Source organism: Carica papaya, chromosome 1 (genome assembly GCF_054855325.1).
Source record: "Carica papaya isolate Zhongbai chromosome 1, ASM5485532v1, whole genome shotgun sequence".
NCBI classification, from domain to species: Eukaryota; Viridiplantae; Streptophyta; class Magnoliopsida; order Brassicales; family Caricaceae; genus Carica; species Carica papaya.
Window position 1 is genome coordinate 2,540,915 of NC_142309.1, and position 20,201 is coordinate 2,561,115.

General features: G+C 35.7%; 5 protein-coding genes across 7 annotated transcripts; 2 read left to right on the top strand and 3 right to left on the bottom strand.

The window, feature by feature from the left end:
* The first annotated feature begins 1,451 nt into the window (after window positions 1-1,451).
* Window positions 1,452-4,520, top strand: LOC110810190 (rho GTPase-activating protein). The gene is made up of 2 exons (XM_022036275.2): window positions 1,452-3,028; window positions 3,403-4,520. Exons 1-2 carry the CDS (start codon window positions 1,754-1,756, stop codon window positions 4,333-4,335), a joined length of 2,208 nt encoding a protein of 735 aa, XP_021891967.2. The 5' UTR covers window positions 1,452-1,753; the 3' UTR covers window positions 4,336-4,520.
* A 100-nt stretch (window positions 4,521-4,620) lies between these two features.
* Window positions 4,621-10,095, bottom strand: LOC110810191 (nodulin MtN21 /EamA-like transporter family protein). The gene is made up of 7 exons (XM_022036277.2): window positions 9,382-10,095; window positions 8,797-8,844; window positions 8,376-8,498; window positions 6,467-6,616; window positions 5,459-5,630; window positions 5,141-5,201; window positions 4,621-5,042 (listed from the first exon to the last, which is right to left on the bottom strand). Exons 1-7 carry the CDS (start codon window positions 10,033-10,035, stop codon window positions 4,940-4,942), a joined length of 1,311 nt encoding a protein of 436 aa, XP_021891969.1. The 5' UTR covers window positions 10,036-10,095; the 3' UTR covers window positions 4,621-4,939.
* A 301-nt stretch (window positions 10,096-10,396) lies between these two features.
* LSM8 (Small nuclear ribonucleoprotein family protein) lies at window positions 10,397-14,758 on the top strand. Of its 3 annotated transcripts, XM_022036279.2 has the most exons (8): window positions 10,397-10,554; window positions 10,665-10,813; window positions 11,538-11,606; window positions 11,792-11,832; window positions 11,909-11,983; window positions 14,165-14,217; window positions 14,312-14,421; window positions 14,494-14,758. In XM_022036279.2, exons 3-7 carry the CDS (start codon window positions 11,570-11,572, stop codon window positions 14,400-14,402), a joined length of 297 nt encoding a protein of 98 aa, XP_021891971.1. In that variant the 5' UTR covers window positions 10,397-10,554; window positions 10,665-10,813; window positions 11,538-11,569; the 3' UTR covers window positions 14,403-14,421; window positions 14,494-14,758. The 3 variants fall into 3 exon arrangements, with proteins under 3 accessions (XP_021891971.1, XP_021891970.1, XP_088069952.1); XM_022036278.2 differs by having other exon boundaries at window positions 14,312-14,758; XM_088213826.1 differs by having other exon boundaries at window positions 10,407-10,813; window positions 14,312-14,758.
* A 1,124-nt stretch (window positions 14,759-15,882) lies between these two features.
* LOC148269085 (NDR1/HIN1-like protein 6) lies at window positions 15,883-17,022 on the bottom strand. Its single transcript, XM_088213811.1, has one exon. The coding sequence runs from the start codon at window positions 16,866-16,868 to the stop codon at window positions 16,089-16,091; it is 780 nt and encodes a 259-aa protein (XP_088069937.1). The 5' UTR covers window positions 16,869-17,022; the 3' UTR covers window positions 15,883-16,088.
* Window positions 17,023-18,992: 1,970 nt separating this feature from the next.
* LOC110810230 (kunitz type trypsin inhibitor 106-like) lies at window positions 18,993-20,021 on the bottom strand. The gene has a single exon (XM_022036323.2). The coding sequence runs from the start codon at window positions 19,842-19,844 to the stop codon at window positions 19,227-19,229; it is 618 nt and encodes a 205-aa protein (XP_021892015.2). The 5' UTR covers window positions 19,845-20,021; the 3' UTR covers window positions 18,993-19,226.
* Between the last annotated feature and the right edge of the window lie 180 nt (window positions 20,022-20,201).

The window sequence follows — 20,201 nt, forward strand, 5'->3', positions numbered from 1 at the left end:
TGCATTAGTATCTTACTGATATTGATTTATGTCTTATCAAAAGTTGGATATATTTTGTTACTATTAAATTATTATTTTAGCTATTATTTGCTTTATAGGATGTCTGTCCATGTGTGTGCCAACATATACATATACATATATATATATATATGAAATACTAGGTACATCTGAAACTTATGATATGTTAACATCCTAACTCGGGTGAATTGAAACATATAAAAAAAGGGTTTTACTTAAACATTATTTTGAATTCTACCCAAAATTTTAAAATTAACAAAAAGATTAAATTAGATTAATAAATTTAGTATTACTTTTTTTTAAAAAAATCTTTTGGTTTAAATATGTTATAAGAATTTATTATACTCATTCCCGTAGTCTCATTGCATTAACTGAATTCAACCTGCCCTATTACTTAGGTAACAGGACATAGACTTACCAATTTACTATGGACCACGCCTGAAATTTTCCCTTCTATGTTATTCGAACTTGGGTTTAAATATTCATAGTTACAAAAATCAATGATCATGAATCAGATCCAGACGGTCAGCATCAAGAGCAAGATGGAATCCAACGGTTCATATTGTATCCAAAAGCAGTATTTTATCATAAAAATATAATCTTCAATTAAAAAATTCATATTCAATATATAATACTAATACATTAATGGAGCTCCAATAATTCAGTCAATTGAACTAAAAATGAAGAATGTTGTAATTTGTTGCTGGTAGGAAAAATTAAAATGAAAAAGTAATTGTGTAAATTGAGATTTGAAAATTTATCTAAAGGTAAGAGTATTTACAAATTCTAAATTGAAGCCATCAAACTACTGAAATAATATATCACTAATGTAATGAAATGGTCAGATAGGTTAAAGTTTGTATTTTATTTAAAAATTACGAATTTAAATATTAATAAATACTTATAATTTATTATTTTATAAATGTATTGATAATTACTGTTAATTATCTTATAATATTTAATTTAATATAATATTTATTTAATTTTATGATGTATTGATGAAAATTATAGTGATCAAATTGAATTTAGTATTAACGAGTCATGTTTTGTTTAAACGAAATAAATATTTTGTGACACTTAAATTACGTTAGTTAGAATAATTACAACAAATTAAAAAATTCCACTATCAATTTTTTAAAAAAGCTATCAAACAAATATAGCCGTTAGAAATTTGAATCAAATCTTATTTTCAATGTTGAAATAGACGTTATTCTGGGAAAAAAAAGTAATATAATAATAACAACGAAAATAATAAGAAATAAGAACAAATTGGAATTAGTGGGTGTCAGTTAGTGGGGACATACAGCACACTGAAAGATTCATCCAACGGCAATTTTTTTCGCAGAGATTCCCCGCCTCTTCCTCAAAAATTTGAAATCTCTCTCTCTCTCTCTCTCTCTGCCATCAATTAAATCCCAAAAAGTTGCAAAATTTGAAACCATCTTCTTCTTGGACCACGCACCCTTCTTCTCTTCTTTCCTTATCTACCGAGACTCGCAGACTTTTCTTCTTATCCTCCATTTTCTCTATTGATATTCTTTCTGTTTGTCCTCTGTAATTAGCATGAGTTCCTCCATTAATCCACTTTCTTTGTAATAGTCTCCATATCTCTCCGGATTTCCATTTTGTCACCTGAGTTGTCATCCATTCAACTCTCGTTCTTTCTTCTATTTCTTCTCTGTAATTATTCTCATTTTTCTCTCTGGGGGAGGTCGCCTTTTGTTATCTGGTTGAAATGGGTAGTTGTTTCAGTAAGAAAAATGAAGGTTCTTCTTCTTCTTCTTCTTCGGTTTTGCCAGGTGGTGTTGCTAACGGATCTGCTGCTTGTTCGACTTTAGCAACAGCAGTAGATCCTAACAAGAGTAGCAGTAATGTTACTGCAACTACTACACGGAAAATGGAGACGGTGCAAAACGTTAAGAAAAAGATAGTTCATCAAGAAGAGGCTAAAATAGAGAAGGAAGAGGTGAAAAAGGAGATATTCATTATAAAACACAGGAAGAGTCACGAAAGGGAAAGAGAGAGAAGATCTCCTCCTCAACACAATGTTGATCCGGCCACTGCTTCTTCTTCTTCTACTTCGACTGAAGAAATGGTGGGTAACAGCAACGTTAATGGTGGGTGTAATGGTGTGGTGAGGACGTCGAGCTGCACGAAAGAAGAAGTGGACGCCATTCTCATACAATGCGGAAGGCTTTCCCGGAGCAACTCTTCCGGGAAAACAGCTTCGTCCGGGAGAAAATACTCTGGTTCGAAGAGGAGCTACGATTTTGATAACCATGAAAATGGCCGTGACGATGTTGGGGCTTCAGATGATTTTGATTCCAAGAGGAAAGGAAATGAATACGATGAAGACGAAGCTGAAGAGAGACGGCAGCACCGTCACCGTCGCCGTCAGTCCGGCCGGCCGTCTCCGGGAAGGAGGAGAACGCCGAGCAGGGAAAGAGAACAACAGCAGCGGTCAGGTAGCAGAGAAAGAGCAAACAGCAATGACGGCGGGAGACGGGTGAGTCGATCCCCGGGGAGAAGATCTGAGAGCACCAACAACTCAACAACCATGGCGGCTACAACCGCCGGTATAGGTAATAATGTGAACACTGCTTCCAGACCCGGGAAAATGGTGTCAGTTCCTGCAACTGTTTCTTCCTTAGTTATGGATAAGAGTAACAATGGCGGAACTGCTGCTGAACCTGCAACCATTAAACGAATCTCTGTCAAGAGAAATGCTTGCGAGGTTACAGCTTCGGGTCCAAGGAGTGCAGCATCGCCCCGTTCAAAGTCTCCGGCGAGAACATATGCCACCGGAAATGGTAAAGGATTGACGGAGAATCAGCAAGTGCAGCCGGTACTTAGCCGGAGCTCTTCGAGGAAAGCAGAGCAATCGCCTTATAGAAGAAATCCACTAGGTGAGATTGATCCCAACTCGCTTGCATATCCGCAATCAGCGGGCAACAAAGCTTCCAGCAACACTAACAACAACAGCAGGGTATCCAACAATGGCCTGAATCAGGTAATGCTTCTGCTCCTAATTTTTCTTTCATGGCTTGATTTTAGGAATATTCTGTATATATTTTGAAAAATATTTTGTATATATTATGGAAATATCTCATGGGAGAGATCCTAATACTTTTTGTATATGATGTCTACAACTCTTTCAATGATGTATTTTCATTTTTTATCCTAGTACAAAACTCATTCTCGGTCTTACTTGTAGATATAAGACTACCTATTAAATCATGTAAATTTTGTATCTTCTCTTATTTTGTTACTTATTATTTTCTCAAACTCTTGGATTAGGGACTGTTTGAGGGGATTTCTTTTTGTTGGATGGTAAGCATACAAGGTTTATAATTATATAAAGCAAGTATTTTTGCATGAATGCAGAAGCCAAATCCTGAGATTACCAACAATGGAGGAGTTGCTCAAGGAACTAATCGCAAACCCAGTTGCTGCACAGCCAAGGAGCAGGAATTACTGGTTCCAGAAGCCAAACCACAGGTGGCAATCAATGGCGACAATATTACCATGGCAAACCCAGTTGCAGAGGGCCTGCAGAACCCTCAAACACTAACTAGAACCAGGTCTGCAAGACGATCTCGAGAGCTTGACATAAACCCTGAAGCTTTACTCAATCCAATACCTTCGTACACGGCTTTATTGCTTGAAGACATTCAGAATTTTCACCAGAAAAACACCCCTCCAATTTCACTCCCACCCTGTGTCACCAAAGCCTGTTCAATTCTTGAAGCAGTTGCAGACCTTAACTCAACCATAAGCTCCAATCTGTCCTGTGCAATATCTGGACATGACAGAAAGAGTCCCCCACTAGACCAATATAACAGGAATGAGCACAATTTCTGTTTAGGCAACAATAAGAAAGTTTCAGAAGGCAAAGACCCTTTTGTGGAATCTGAAGTTTTTGTAAGAGATGAGCTGATGGAGCCAAGCTTTCATAAGTATGTGACAGTGAGGAGAGGTGGTGGAGGAGGAGATGACATGGAGGAGCAGGAATCATCGGGCAGCAATAGCTTTACCGGCAGTGTTATTCATCAACAGAACTGGGGATTTTCTTCATCTTCCTACGAGCCCAATTCAGCAGATTCAACTGACCGGTGGAGTTCGAGATCGAACACCAGAGAGCAGCGGGATCAGAGTCCACTGGGATTTGCAGGTTGCAACGCCAATGAGAATAAAAGGGGATATAGTGGGAACAGGAGAGACTATGATCTGCAACAAAATGGAATTGGGCGAGGTAGACTTGCTGGGAGCAATAGCATTCATGGAGTTTCCTTTGTTGCAGCTGCTGCAACAACATAAATTCTAGTTCTTTTTTTTCTTCCACTTGCAAAAACATTATTGTGCTGTTGTTGGGTTACCATCTTGCAACCTGTTTCTTTGATTGTTCGATTTAAAATCAGCTCATTTGGAAGAAGAATTTGCACTTATTCTTCTTGTATTTTGTTAGTCACTTTCCGTTATATAATAATTAGATAACTCTACAATGTGTTACATAATTATCATAAAATTACTAAATTATTATAAACTCTACAATAATATGCCTTTTAATCTACTGAAAAGTCCACTAATCTGTACACGCGTCCATTGATAATGATTGTCTTGCACTGTCTTGCATTTAAGCAAATGAATTTTAAGTTGCACCAGTTTGGTTCTTAGCAGCTTCTGAGAAAATAACTCAAATAACTTTTACCTATATTTAAACCTTGAGAAAACTTCCTATTGTTCTGGTATATTTACAGAGATTACAATAATCAGATCTGTGGGAAAGCTTAACCTATCTTTCTATATACGTACATGATACAAACATGCAGCAGAGACTACATGCATGATACAAACATGCAGCAGAGCCTACAGCAAAAGGCAGCCTGTATATTGTTCTTTCTTCTTCACTTTATGCTTCATATCATTCATCATTACCACGGAAGTTAACCATGTATATTGCAATAACTGTGACTGTAGCTCCAACCAGTTGCAAGGGAGAGAAGGTCTCACCAAGATATAGAAACCTGGGGAGTAGAATCATAAACAATAAATTAGGGGAACTAGATTGAATGATCTACACGATTTCATCAGTTTTCATCTTCTAGGGAGTGGATGATCTTACCCAAAGATTGAAGCAAACATCGGAGTTAGAAAGGTGAGTGAGCTAAGCCTGGTTAGGCTACCTGAAGGGCATTCACAATACCAAATTACGATACAGAAAACAAATTACAATAAGGTTTATAAACTATTATCTGATGCGGACCTCTCAGTCAAAGTCTATGGAACGATTTCGACTAGAAATATTTTTCTGTTGAAGTCATTTTAAATAAAGTGAAAGCACGAGATGACAAAAAAAGAAACAAGAAAACAACCATACAGTTTTCTCAAATGGAAGAAGAACAAAATAGATACCAAGTAAGATCTTAAAATTGGTAACTACCTTTTGTAGCACTGTAGAAGAATACACCATAGCTGACAGCACTTCCAAAAATGGAGGTGTACAGGAGTGCCAAAATATCACTTGCTGTAAGCTCTTGAAGAACCCCACCGAAGACAGCCTCGTGGTTCAGAACAGAAAGTGCCACAAGAGGCAGACCACCAATAACCATGTGCTGCAACAAAATAAGCTTGTGGTTGTTAGTCCTTTGTTATCCACCTTGTAATTTGGAATGTTGCAGAAAGTATATCCTGATTTTTTTCCCTTCTCCATTACAATAACTCTCAATAATATGTTTGATCATTACAATTGTGTTCTACCATCTGGATATAAAATGGCCAACCAAATAGTTCGGCTAGAATGACACTCCCTTCCATATTATTGGCACTCCTACCATCTGAAGCAGGACTATCTAGTAGTTTTTACTAATATTGGATTACTACTACGATTATTATATTTTAGCAAGATTTTATAGGTATAGTATTTTGTTAAATTTTTATTTCTTTCTTAGTTAGTAGTCTCATTTTGTTTTTTTATTTGTTTTTCTATTTCAGGCTTCTATTTGTATTAAGTAACATAGACACTTGTAGTATATGGATAGTTCATTATTCAACGGTCTACTTAAGAATAAAAATCTATTGATACTCTCATTAATTTGAAAGTACTACAACTCTGTTGTTGAGTGTCTGACAATGGTCTGCTTATTTTGTGCTTCACCGGAGGCCTGCAGGTTGTGACGAGAATTTGTATCTAGACATGTTTTACCCTCTTTGGTGTCGTTTATCTAAAAGCTTAGCAAGAGTTTCTTTCTCTACCAAAAAGCAAGAACTAGGCCTACTAGATAAAATAAAGTATATTACTAATTCTGTTTTCCAATCAACCAAGAAAAGGGCAAATAAGTGAAAAGTCAAACAGGAAGCTTTTCCAACATTTTCATGAGATAATGCTAGGACTAATCAACAAATCATGGAAAATAATGAGTCAATTGCTAAGTGAGAATAGACATCTTACCCATCCAGTCGCCATAACAGGATCAGAGTACTTCGAAACCCAGCGGACCATAACCGTGCCAACAGCCATGCTCTGGGCTGCAAGAAACATCCACCACTCTCCACTCCCCCATAATGAAAAATTACTCTCGTCCAAGGCAAGTGCAGGGACCTGCAGAATGAAACACATCATCATACAAATGAAAATGAAGTGGCAAGTATCAGTTATATTTTATCTGAAAGAGCAGTAGCGCTTTAAATCAGGTAGACCCCCTTTTTCATTTTAGTATGTACAATTTATTTACACCATCTGGAAAGAGACCTTGCAACAATCATATGCTAAGGAATGGGTACTCTATGAAATACATTCAAGATGAACCTTAGGGTTGGGTTCATCAATGTTTCAGAAGCTTAGGGTTCTTACTGGATCACAGGTTGACGCTTCATGTTACAATTAACAATTTTCCAGCAAATCATACGAACTCAGTCTACAGGAGGAAGAAAGAAAGCCAAATCTCCTATAGATAGATGACCCTTTATTTGACTTGGTAGCAACATATGGAATCTTATTTCAATTTCTCTTTCTAATGCAACTATGGTTCTTACTAACCGTCGCTTTCACTCCCAACCCACAAATGAAAGATCCTCTATTGGCCTGAAAATTCAGGCCCAGGATCTTGAAACTACAATTGGGAAAGACTTTTGAAGGTAGAGGATGGTTAAACAGAGGCCTTTAACGCCTAAACTTGTTTATTAATGAGAATAAAGGAGATTGATGATGACATATTGTGGAATGTTGACATGCTGCAGGGAAAGCTTCATATACACTTTTTTTTTGAGATAAAATGGTTCATTATCAATAAGCTTCATATACACTCCTATTGTCAAACTCAATCATGGAAAGTGAAATTGTGGACTATCTATAATTTATTTTTTCATCCTTTCTGTACCCTCTACCCTAAAATCCAGTCAGAAGCTCTAGATGTACAATTCAATCCCAAAATGCTGGCATGAGGTTGAACTTTCCTCCAGTATCAAGTGTTATAACTTTTAATCTTCTGTCCAAGCCAACCATGAAATAATGCTTTTCGTAATGACTTCAGGTGCGACAAAATTTGTTTTCGGAATCAGATATGCTATTTAGAGATTTTTTTGTTCTATATGTAAAGGTGTTTAATTTATTACAGGGCTTGCAGTAGGATAGAAAAAAAATTGTTCCTCCACAAGTTAGCCACTGTGTTGTCCAAGATTTCACAAATGAAAAGACTGGTACATAGTAGAAGCTAGATTACCAATATCGAGGTTCCTGCAAGAATCAGTTCTTCGTAAAGATAAAGTGACATTGGAATCCCTATTGACACTGTCAAAGATCCTGATTTAAATATTTTCTCTACAAGTCACATTCATGGCAGCTCCTGTTTTAAGTCTTCACAGATAAATAGATAGCTATTGCATGTAGAAGGCCCAACTATCAGCAATAATAGGTAAAATGGCAATAAGAGGAAAAGCTTTTTGAACGAATTGTATGAAATAATTTGGTGATGACATATTATATTAAAAAGTTATGCTCATAAAACATGGCTCAAATTTATTGTTTACATTACATTCTAACACCGGTAAGAGAATAATATAGTCTAAGAAAAAATTTATTCTTCACTAATTCAATAACATGGTATATTGGCCTTAGGCAATTTGTGCTTGAATAAGGAGCAGAAGAACATTGATAATGCTCTGAACTTGTTCCCTAATGGGAAAGGAAAAAGGAATGGCTTATGAAGCATGCCTTTAAGAAAGCTACTAACATATTCGCAGCACTCTCATGAAGGATCAGAGGTACCAATGCAAAAGCCAGTCAGTCAAGGATTCAACATTTGACTAGACAAAATCGAATTGGAGAAATCTATCATCCCTCTGTAGTTTCCAAATGTTACCTCGAGAAGTAGAAGTCCAATGACACCAAGTAAAAGTCCTGCAGCTCCTACTAATCCAATAGACTCTCCAAACAACAAAGCCGCAAGTATGGCAACTGTTATGGGCTGTGAATCAATTATCACCTGCCACCATAAGAAGCATGGATTACATATTCATTTGTTATCATCTTTTTTCATTTCGCTTTATGGCAACCAGTACATCCAGCAGAACAGTTTCATGATAAGCAGAAAGCCAGACAGATTTTCATATGCAAATTTAGGTACATTCTTAAAAAAAAAAGAAGAGACCATGGACTCCACCACCAATGTTCTGAAGTTCAGATGTTTTCTCTGCTTCTTAAACTTCAAATTTTGAGGAAGAACGTATCCAAAAAACCAGAAATCTCAATCAGATTTGCAAGAATTTGTAAGGTAAACATACGCTTCCCAGACCTGCGGAAGTCCTTTGTAACCCTTCAGCAAGAAATCCCTGCACCACCATTATCACCAAAGATCAGAAACAAAATGTCTCTTTAACATTATTTTCCAACTATAATTTGCCACTTAAAATACATTATCATTTTCCTATTCTTGTAGCTCATCTTTGAGCATACTGTTCTGCAGTTGAACTTTCATAAATTTCTGACTCCATACCTTCTATCATCCTCTCTTAAAATTGCAAGTTGCGACATGCAACCCATCATAAAAAAAATTAGTAACTTGCATAGCAAGAAATTATTTTGTGAACCAGATACCTTCATACTTCAACAAGTTCAATATAAATCTAAGTTAACAATTAAAAAAAAAAGAAAGAGGACCAGATTTTTTCGAGAGATTCTTATCAATCTATTAATAGATATTGCATTAAACACTGAATAGAAAACTTCAAGTAAGATTAAACATTAATTATATGCTTTAAAAATCCAGGCACCAAACAAGAAAAACTAAAACTTCGGGCAAAAAAAGAAGTATTGAGTCCTATAATTTGCATATAAACTTGTTAGTAGTACTATATTAATAAGCAGACCTGGAAACAAGCAGCATCCACCAAAGCAAAGACAGCAATGGAGATCCAAGCATTGAACCCAGAAGGCAATCTCCGACCTTTATACGCAGCAAACGCCACCAAAATCATCCCAGCCGGAATCAACCGGAAAGCCGCCACAAAAAACGGGCCGGCCTTCGGCAACACCTCCTTCATCGCCACCATAGCCGTACCCCAGAAGAAAAATGGTGAAACCAAAACAATCCATTCCCAAATCACGCTCTGTATCCCCTTCGTTTCCTCCGATTCTTGAGAAGGTAACAGCGGGTCGGTTTCCGACGCGACACACTCCACGTCCAGGCCAGTCCCCACGCAATCAATGGTAACCGGTGGTGGAGATTGTTGAGTCTCCATGTTTTTCATGCTGCAGCGAAGTAAATGGCGGTTTCTGAAGGTTGCCGGAGAAGCGGTGAGGAGACCGAAGAAGGAAGAAGAGGATGAAATGCCATTGATGCAGGGAAGGGGTTTAGAAGAGAGAAGAGTGGGGTTAACTGGAGAAGCTCGATGTCTCATCCATGGCTGCGGATGAAGTAGAAAAGAGCTTCTGCGGGTATTGGTGGTGAGATAATGGTGAGGGTAATGGTTTAGGAAGAAGGAAGAAGAAGAAGATGCAGAGGCGGAACATTGCCACCCCATTTTTGGCGTCTTCAAACTTCTCTGCTTGGCCACATAAAATTGACAACTGAGAAGAAACAAATCTTCTCAGACAACCACTGAATATCTAAAGCCCGAATCTTTTTTCATAATAACCCACCAATTTAACGTAAACTTCAAAATGACCCACAATTTTAACGAAAATTTTATAATGACCCACTATTTTAACATAAATGTTATAATTACCCACTATGTTAACGTAAATTACACATTATTCCACTATTTAAACAAACCAATTCATTTAACTCCACTTCCTACGGCACTGCTTGAAATTACCAGTTTCTTCATCGGAATACAGATAATTACAAGGCAGCCACTAGTAAACCCTCAACCCTAAACAGCTAAAACGCTTCTTCCCGGTTCTTTTCTCTCTCTTCTCGTTGTCTCTCTGGTTCGAAATTTCTACTTCTCTCTGGTGGAATCTAGCCCGTAGAAGAACAGCAGCATTAGGCACGCCACGTTCAGCCATCTCAGTTATCTGTCCGTCGTTTCAGCTGCCAGGTCTTTTGACCTCCGGCGAGCCCTATTGTTTCCTTTGTCTTTTCCTTCTCTCTCAGTCGCGCTCAACTTACTCTTTTTGCTCGCTCTCTTTCCTCGTCGTTCTTTCATAGGTTCCGCGTGAATCGAGCACCCTCCGCGTGTCAAGTTGTCGATCGGACGAAAAACCCGTCGGAGTGGGCGTTCTCCATCTCCATTTTGGCCACTGCCTACCGCCAAGCTTTGAAAGTTTGCTCTCACTTTGTTTCCCTCTTCTGATTGGGTAAAACTCAAATCCTTTCATCTAATACAACAAAACTGTTAAATGGACGGTTTTCTATCTTCGTATTAGTGTTGTGGCTCGTGTTACACTGCTAGGATGTTTTGATTTCTACTCTGAGTTTTGAGGTCAATTGGACCATGCTTTCTTCTGCATCTTGGCTTTTTCTTTTTTCTGTTTTATTTGGTTAACACCTCTTCTTAGCAGGGCTTAGCAGATACTTTTAGTTTTCTGGGAGTTGTTTCTTAGTTGTTCTTTTTCTTTTTACTGGTCTTGTGTTGTCCCGGCATTTCTTTCTTTATTTTTTTTTAGCAAAAACTAACCCGCCTCTTTGTTCAATGGCCAAATTCTTTTACTTTCAAATTCTCGTCGCTCATGCCTAGAATCTGGGAATTTGGAATTGGAAAAGGAATTGGGCATAACATGGTTTAGAGGATTTTCCCTACCGAGAGGAGAAAAAATTTTAGATGCAAATGGACCGTTTTCTCTAGATGCCACAAATTCCATCAGCCATCTTATGGCTCATTGATTTTGTTACTGCCATGTCATGACATTTCAGTTTAGAGCGTTTAAGTTGTCATATTAGAGAGTCTTCTGAATCTTGAATCTCACTTGTATGACTAAGGCTAAAATGCACTGGCCATCTAAATTTTCTTCCTCAATGTGTAGCACCTTTAGTATTGTTATTTAGGAAACTGTTCTTAAATTGATCTTTTCAATTTTGCAGGAAGACTGTTACCTGGTTCCTAATCCGCAAAAATGTCAAGTGGGCTTGGACTCGAGTCTCTTGTTGATCGTATGGCTCCTTAATTATCTAAGTCTTGATAACTATTTGTCTTTCATTCTTTTTTACTCTGAGAAATGGTTGTATCAGTATTTTCCTGTATCTAGCATGTAATATTGTATATGGCACGCATAGTGGGGGATTTGACAACAAGATTGTATTCCTGATGTTTTTGCCAAAACTTATTGAAATTGCAGACACAATTTCAGTTATTACAAATGATGGGCGCAATATTGTGGTGAGTAGTTGGTATTTGTGGAGTATATTAAATACGATAAAATCCTCGTTTTATGGTATTTTGGTTTGTTTTTCAGGGAATCCTGAAAGGTTTTGACCAAGCTACAAATATAATCCTTGATGAATCTCATGAACGTGTTTTCTCCACCAAGGTATAAATCTGTTTCTGGAAGAGGATGCCAAAGGGACAAAGATAAGAAATATAGTTATTGATTGTATCCTTCTTTCTTGTATTATATCTCATTGGATCAACGACTGAAAAAATGTTTCTTGAATTGTATCTTTGTTTTATTTGGTAATCCTATACAAACTTTTACGCTATGTTTCGATTGAGGAAGTGATGATTTGATGAGATACTCACCATTTGTTCTCTTTTTCTGATAGAACTCACCATTCTTTCCCTTGTCTAGATGAAAAAAAAAAAGAAATTAGTAAAGCAAAGACAGCGATGTTCGCATTTCCTCCCTTTCCAAATTCTAATCTTTTCATTCCTCCAATTTTAGAGGAAGGATAGAAAGGAAAGAGAAGGACTTGAAAGGATATTATTGACTATTTCCTAGGTCAAATAAAATACTACAACAATACTTTCATTTCTTTTTTTTTTCTAATTTTTATTTATCCAAACAAAGGAAACACATTCCTTTCCTTCCCTTTAAGCACCACTGTTTTCCATCTTTCTCCATCTTTTTTTTGTGGAAGAATCTAAGTCAAACATCTATTTGGTGTAGCTGACTTCTTGGTTATTCATTATGTTTCTAGTTCTCCCTTTTCTGTAAATATAGATTATCATCATCACTTTCTCTTTTCTGTTTTGTGGTTTGTGGCTCAAGCCTAAGGTCTTGGGTCCTTTACTACGATCAAAAGAGACAGAAAAAGTAAAGTTGATATCCCTATGAAAAGAGAGAAGACTTGGTGAACAGACATTTCATTTGTAAGTGCAAAGCTTAGACACTGAGACATCTTCTACTGTGGTGCTCTTGGTATAGATTTTTCAGGGCCTTAGCTTTGGGGCTAATGGGCATGAAATAGGTAATGGTTGCTTTGGATCCTGACAAGATCAGAGGTTGGGGGGGGAGTATCTGCAGCTAGCAGATAAGCTCAGCCTGTGGCTCTCATTCCTCTACCCATTCTTGGATCGAGGAAAGGAATTTGCGGAGGGAAAGGAATTTGCATCTTCGAGGGTCGAAATGCCCTTTTAGAGGTGTAAAGAAGTTGCTGGTTTTATTTTTTATTTTTAACTTCGGCTCATTAATCAGAGGATTTTGATTGAAAGCTTCTGATTTTGTAGAAAATTTTGGCTCCTTTTTAAGTTCCGAACCTTGTTTTTGGATGGCAGACCCTTGGTGAGCCATGTCCTAAAGTTTTGTTTTCCTTTCAAAGAAACCAGAGATACAAAATTGAGGGGACGGATCTTTCGTGATTGATTTTTTAACTGTAGTGATTTGTTAATAAGATTGGAATTCGTGTTAACCATGTCCATATGGGTCATGTCAAGTTAATGAGTAGATGAATGTTAATAGTCAGCAATGAGGAACCCCCAATTTGCCTTCTTTTGGGCTGCCTTCTAGCCAGCTCAATTTGGAATTTACCATCAAGTTCCTAGGTTTCAGTTTGGTTTTCTGACCTTGCAGCTTGTGGGTGTGGGAAGAATGGTAAGAGGTTCTCCTCTCACATTCCCTAAACCATGTTTGGGATCATTTGGAAGAAAATGAGGAATGGAGTTTTGGGAATGGGTGCTTCTTCTTTTGTAAGCTTGAGGAAATATTGGTTCTAAATTTTTTTTTACAAGAATCATCCGTGGTATAGTGCTGAGGATTCAGCATACTTTGTAAGTATTGAAGGGGTTTGACCTGTTTATAACTGTACTTTTTCTCTCTTAAAGTCATGTGGCTTATGCTCGGTTCCATACATTGGTCTCCTGATCATCGGAAGGAGGTTAAATTCTTTTTATGCCCATGTGACTTATGCTCTTTGGTTCCATAACTTGGTCGCATGATTTTTGAAAGGAAGTAGTTGCTTTTACCTGAAGCGTCGTGAGCTGTTTTTCTTATTCTTCAACTACTGATTGAAAATATTTTTGGTCATTTTTGTTGCTATTTATTATACTTAATTCCTGCCTGATATTTTGTCCTCTACTTAGTTTTAGCAAAAATTGCTGTATCTCCTCTGATTAAGGAACTTCATCATTTTTGGTTCCTTTATCCCTGCCCTTCCTTCCTGAGCCCCTTTCCTCCATTCTGTATTCAACAACTATATCAAAATAGTTTTCATGATCCAATGCACTTTTTCTCCCCCCTCTCTTGGTAGACAGTCATGTTTTTGGCATATTGCAGGAAGGAGTGCAGCAACTTGTGTTGGGTTTGTACATTATAAGAGGCGACAACATGTACGTTACCTCATTTAGTTCCTTTATCAAGCTACACTTTCTTGTGGGTTTCATTGCATATTTTCATGTTCTTCCTGCATTTTGGATTTTGCAGAAGCGTTATAGGGGAATTGAATGAGGAGCTGGACGCAAGTTTGGATCTCTCGAAACTGAGAGCTCATCCCCTGAAGCCTGTTGTCCATTGATGACTGGCCCGCTCCATTTGTGAGTTGCATTGCTAAACTTTCTCTATTGGAAAGTCTTCGCACAATTTTAAATTTAAAATGCTTCTTGCAGTATATGAGATATCGACAAAGAGCCAACGGTATATGGATTAATTAGTGTTTTAGGCTTATGTTTTTAGTTTAAATGTTGGTCGGTGGTTCGTTCAAAGCAGTCTGTTTGTGTGAGCTTGACAAAATGAGGTAGCTCGAGGAAAATACATATTGAACAAGTAACTATAATCTGGAGTTGGGAACGCTGGTTGTTTTTGTATGGATGGGAAATATTACTGCTCTGTCATTTACAGCATGAATGTGGCTATATATGTATGCGTTGTAAATGCATGTGTTTGTAGTGTATGCATATGTTGTATGTTGTTTGTCACAGCGAAGTTATATTATTTGGTCATTTACAACCCCAGTGTGTGCTTATAAATCTGTATGTGTGTATTTAAATGCATACCTGAATGTATAGTGCATGCCCGTGTGTATATATATATATGCACATGTTCGTTTGTTACAATGGAAATGTCGGTAATGTCAAAGTTCATCTGGTTTGGTCATTTAAAGCCTCAATTTAGTGTATGTATATGTACATGAAATGCATATGAGTAGATTAATGGATGCACATATATATATATATATGTATTGTTTTCTAAAGATTAATTGTGTTGACTTAATATATTTTGAGAGAAACGATTATTTATATTTTAGAAACAGTAATAAGTTAAATAATTTTCTATAAGCTTAGTTGATCGCCAAAACTCATTTTATTCTTATTTAATTTCCATTTGTTAACCTATATTTCAATCTCATTTTCTTAAAAGTTAAATATGCTATATATATATATATATATTTATATATATATATACACGTACAAATTAGAAGATTCTATACGCATGCATTGACCAATTCAAGTAACAATTTTTTATTTTACTTTTAAGGTGCATAACTTGTTATATAATTTCATATACACAGGGTGATAATTATACTTTCAAAGTTTTAACTAATATTTTGTTATTAGATCAATTCTATCATGTTACCATGTTGACTATTAACCAAGAGGGTGAGTTACCAACTATACCAAACTATCAATATAAAAGTAATTTCTAATAAATACATAAACTATATGAATCATATATACATATAAATATATATATATGTATATAACATTAGTTCCTATACTTAATACAACAACTTAGTGACCTAATAATATTGGAATTTTTCGTAAAATAGAATAGGAAATAGTTGGTTTGAAGTTTGACTTGGGGCCTCACATGTTCCTCACGAAATTAATTGATGATGGTTGTGATTTAAGTTTAGGTTTAGTAATTTATTTATTTAATTTAGTAAAAGTCAGATTTAAAATTAATCAATTATTATATTATTTTAAATCTTTAGTATGTATATTTCTTGGAATTTTGAAGTATTATCATGGCAAAAAAATTAATTCACGTTAGTACTATTATTTCTCAAATACATAAATAAATAAATAAAGTAATAATATAATATGCCCAAGTACATTATATATAATAATATCAAAATGAAAAGAAAAAAAAAATTAAAATAATAATAATATAGAGGAGAAAATCACATAAAGAACCCTCTATTTTTTACAAAACACCCCAAAAAATATATAAAATAATAAAATTATAAAATATTTAAAAATAATTATAATCTGAATTTAAACTTACAGCTGCTACTTTGAATACGAATATTATCATTAGCCGACAAGCTATCTACCAGCAGCTTACACCTTGCCGAGAATTTCACCTTCATCGTCTTCAACTTCCCAAGCTTAATCCTCACCGGCTGATTCACTTTCAGATTTAACGGAATATTCCCCGTCAGCTGCTGCTGCTCTGCTAACTCCGTCAACAACCCGTTTGCGTTCTGCGTTTTTCCCGTCAACGGCAGATTAAGGACGGTGGTGTTCCGGTGACCCTGGAAGAACTTCGGCATCGATCCTTCACACAGCTTCGTCTCCGTGTACCAGACGCTGATATGGCTGCCACCCTCGTAGAAAATCCCGATCTTCTCGTTGGGGTTACGAGCGGTGATGGTTAAGTCGAAGGTGGCGGATAAGCTGGAGTCGGCGCCGGAGAAGTTGAACTGAGATATTTGCATTTTGTCGACGGAGTAGTTTGGGAGCTTGGGCCGGAAAACTAAGAAGAGGATTCCGACGACAGCGGCGACAATGACGATGAGGAGGAGGAGAAGGCAGAATGTCCAGCAGAAACACCTGCAACAACAGCTTCGTTTCTTGGTTGGCGGATGGGAGTGGGAGAGTGGGATGGTGCGTCGGAAGGGAGGAGGAGGATGGGTCGGGTCTGCGAATCCCTGGTCGCGTTGATCGGACTTGGTCGTCCCCGGTGGAACTAACGGCGCTGTTGGTGGCGGCGAACGCGCTGCTTCCACGTCGATGGGATGGATTCTCTGTGGATCCGCCATTGATGATAACTAAGCAAGCAATACAAAATTCAAGCTCACGATTTTTTTTCGCAGAGAAAGTGAAGTGTTCAGCTTGGGGATGTGAATATGGAGGCTCTCTCTTTCTTGCTGTGGCTGTATATATAAGAAATGGTTTTAGTAGTTTGTGGGTACGCGTGTATATATATATATATGTGTGTGTGTGTACGTATTGATGTGTACAGATCAATGTTGAAGAAGGAAGATCGTTAAAGCCTGGAAGGGTGAAGGTTCCCTTATTTGACTTTTTCTAGAGACTCTTACTTTTTGTTCTTTCTGTTGATCAAACTAAACAATGAGAATATTTTTGGGTGTTCCCACTTTCGTCCTTTCTTATTTTTGGCAATCAATCAATAGATTAACCCATAACACATTTGTTTCTCTGTCGTTTTATATATAAGCATATATATATATATATGTGTGTGTTTGTATACACACACACACACACATGTATATATATATAAAATTTTACATACAGATAAATTTTTAAGTAAAATAGATAAAAACACATAATTTAAATCAAATTCACTTTAAAATTTATTTAAAGGTTTAACTTATCACTTTAAACAACTCTTGTATTGTTTTTTAATTTAAGCTCATGACATCATTAACTATATTTCTTTACTTTTTTTTTTTTAATAGAAGAGACATACATGTGCGTGTATATATATATATATATATAGATATATGCACATATATATTTCTTTGGCAATACTCAATGTTGTTTTTTCTTTACTTATACCAATTTAAAACCCCTTGTGAAATTATATATTAATTTCCCTTATTCTCAAAAGTATTTGATATAATAATAAGCCCATTATATATATATATATAGTATAATTCAAAGTTAATTTTATAAGATAAAAAGAAGTTTGAATAAAATATTATTTTAATTCTAAATTCAATTTATTTAAACATTTTTATAAAATTATTATGTGTGATGTAATATGTTTTGAATAAATTCATATGAAAAAAATTCAAAGTAACCTAACCTAACCTCTATGACTTTAATGACATGAGACTGAGCTCATGCATGCCGTCACTATTTCACCTTCTTCTTTGTTCTTTTATCCACTCTTATTATTATTATTATAAATTATCAAATTAATTTTTAAAACTTAAAACTTAATATAATTTATTTTTCTAATATTTTTTATTTATTTTAAATACCCAGTTTTCTTCTATTTTTCTAATTAAAAAATTAGATAATATTTAAATATTTAATAATATTTATTTGATTAATTAGCAAAATTTCTTTCTGTTGAACTATATTTTAAGGTATTTAAATATTATTAAACAATTTTCACTTTTTTTTATTGAAAAAAAGAAAAAAAAAATGACGATCGAAATAAATAAAAAATATTAATAATCAAATTGTAACAATTTAAAAATTAAATTATAACACATACCAAATTTTAATAACTAAATAATTTACTCTTATTATTATTAATTATTAATTATTTTTTTTTTGAGGATGTTGAGAGATTATATAATAGTAATAATAAGAATAATAATCAGGTTGAAGACTTTTGATAGTGCTATATCAACCAACAAAAATCTGCACTAAGTCAAAGAAAAAAAAAACGTTTACATGGTCCAAACAATAATGCTTATATATATATATATATATACATACATACATATATTAAAAGTGTTCTATTTGCATAAAAAATTATAGCAGCATAACTATCATATATACAAATTTTTAGGATGTGAATTAAATGAGTAACTAATGAATATATATATATATATATATGTTGCACAATTTTTTGTGTTCGAGTAATTGCATGGTGGGAATTTTATTCAAAAACATTATATATATATATATATAGTGTACCTAATCCATATATATAAGTCTTCTAAAGATGTGATGTGTATATATATATATATATGTGTGCGTGTGTATATATATGTGTGTATATATGTATGTGTGTGTGTGTGTGTGTGTGTGTCTATATATATATATATATATATATATATATATAGATCTCCCTTTTGCTCGTTTGTCTCTTAATTGTCGTTTATGTATAAGATCTATTAATTATTTTCTACCAATTTAATTTCTTAAATAATTTTTTAGCATAAAACATTTTATATTATCATACATTTTTAAATAAAAAATATATATTTAATTGATTATAGGACACATACATTTATTATAACAAGGATATTTTCATACACCAATATTCCCGCCCCATTATTGTAGTGTATGTATATATGTAATTTTATCCATACAATGTGAAATTATACATATATGTATAAATGGGGTGCAGTGATTTTAGATGTACATAGTATGGAGTATATATATATATGTATATATATATATATATATATGAAGTATCATGCCCTCTTGAATACGACAGAAAGAACAGGTACGTCATCCAACGCCAACAACCTCGTCTCCTTCTCCATCAAAACACCAGCTTTTCCACAGTCAAACCTGCAAAGTGGACAAACATCTGTCGGACACCATCCCAGATTATATCCACCGTCCGATTCATTCTTCTCAATCCTGAAAAACGATGCAGCTTCTTCCCCTCCTCCAGTCCCAATCAATCTCCTCTTCTCCCCACTCACCACCTTCCACTGAGTCGACTGAATGCAGATGCTGATCGACGCGAACTGAACCCTGAAATCACTAAACTCTCTCACCACCTTCTCTCCCTCCACGAACGGCTTGAACACCACCGGAAACCTTGGTGAACTCGGGTCGTTTTCTTGACCCACGAAGAGCGGACATAATTCATTGCGGCTAACGAGGGCTAAAGGGCCGCCGCCGCACCTTCGGCTGGGGAGAATGAAGTATTCGGCGCCGGCTTCAAGGGGATTTCCGGCAGTGTCGAGCACCGGAGGCCTGGATTCCGAGATGGTGGGCTGTGCGGATGTTAACATGGCGGCCATGATTATAAGCCATGTGCAGTGGGTCAGGGTTTTGACTACATTTCTCATCATTAACATGGCTACGAACTTCGTATAATGGGTATTTACATATATCTGTATAATGTTAGGTTTGGATTTATATAGGTTTTTGGTTTTGGCTATGGCGAGGGGAGCTACTTATAAAATTTTAAGATTACTTGTACCGCAAGGAAATGAAACTGTAATATCTCAAGGTCTGTGGTTCGTACATGTTCTTGTAGAGTAGTCTGGATATATATATATATATATATATAGATATAGATATATGTATAGACTGAATGAGTGAAAGCAATCGAGGGAGAAAAAAGAAGAATTTTCAGAGCATTGACATGGGGTGTGGGTTAGGTAGGCGTCGTTGACAAAGATGAGATGAGAAGAGTCGGCCCGTTCTCTCCT

What these genes read in the sequence shown, in the direction of transcription:
- LSM8 (XM_022036278.2), top strand. Translation starts at nt 11,570, where the DNA reads ATGTCAAGTGGGCTTGGACTCGAGTCTCTTGTTGATC. An exon ending in AACGTGTTTTCTCCACCAAG is followed by an intron (nt 11,984 to 14,164) that starts GTATAAATCTGT and finishes GGCATATTGCAG; the next exon opens with GAAGGAGTGCAGCAACTTGT. An exon ending in ATTATAAGAGGCGACAACAT is followed by an intron (nt 14,218 to 14,311) that starts GTACGTTACCTC and finishes TGGATTTTGCAG; the next exon opens with AAGCGTTATAGGGGAATTGA.
- LOC110810190 (XM_022036275.2), top strand. Translation starts at nt 1,754, where the DNA reads ATGGGTAGTTGTTTCAGTAAGAAAAATGAAGGTTCTTCTTCTTCTTCT. An exon ending in CCAACAATGGCCTGAATCAG is followed by an intron (nt 3,029 to 3,402) that starts GTAATGCTTCTG and finishes GCATGAATGCAG; the next exon opens with AAGCCAAATCCTGAGATTAC.
- LOC148269085 (XM_088213811.1), bottom strand. Translation starts at nt 16,868, where the DNA reads ATGGCGGATCCACAGAGAATCCATCCCATCGACGTGGAAGCAGCGCGT.
- LOC110810230 (XM_022036323.2), bottom strand. Translation starts at nt 19,844, where the DNA reads ATGTTAATGATGAGAAATGTAGTCAAAACCCTGACCCACTGCACATGG.
- LOC110810191 (XM_022036277.2), bottom strand. Translation starts at nt 10,035, where the DNA reads ATGGGGTGGCAATGTTCCGCCTCTGCATCTTCTTCTTCTTCCTTCTTC. An exon ending in CTTCCGCAGGTCTGGGAAGC is followed by an intron (nt 8,499 to 8,796) that starts GTATGTTTACCT and finishes TTATGGTGGCAG; the next exon opens with GTGATAATTGATTCACAGCC. An exon ending in ATGTTTGCTTCAATCTTTGG is followed by an intron (nt 5,043 to 5,140) that starts GTAAGATCATCC and finishes TCTACTCCCCAG; the next exon opens with GTTTCTATATCTTGGTGAGA.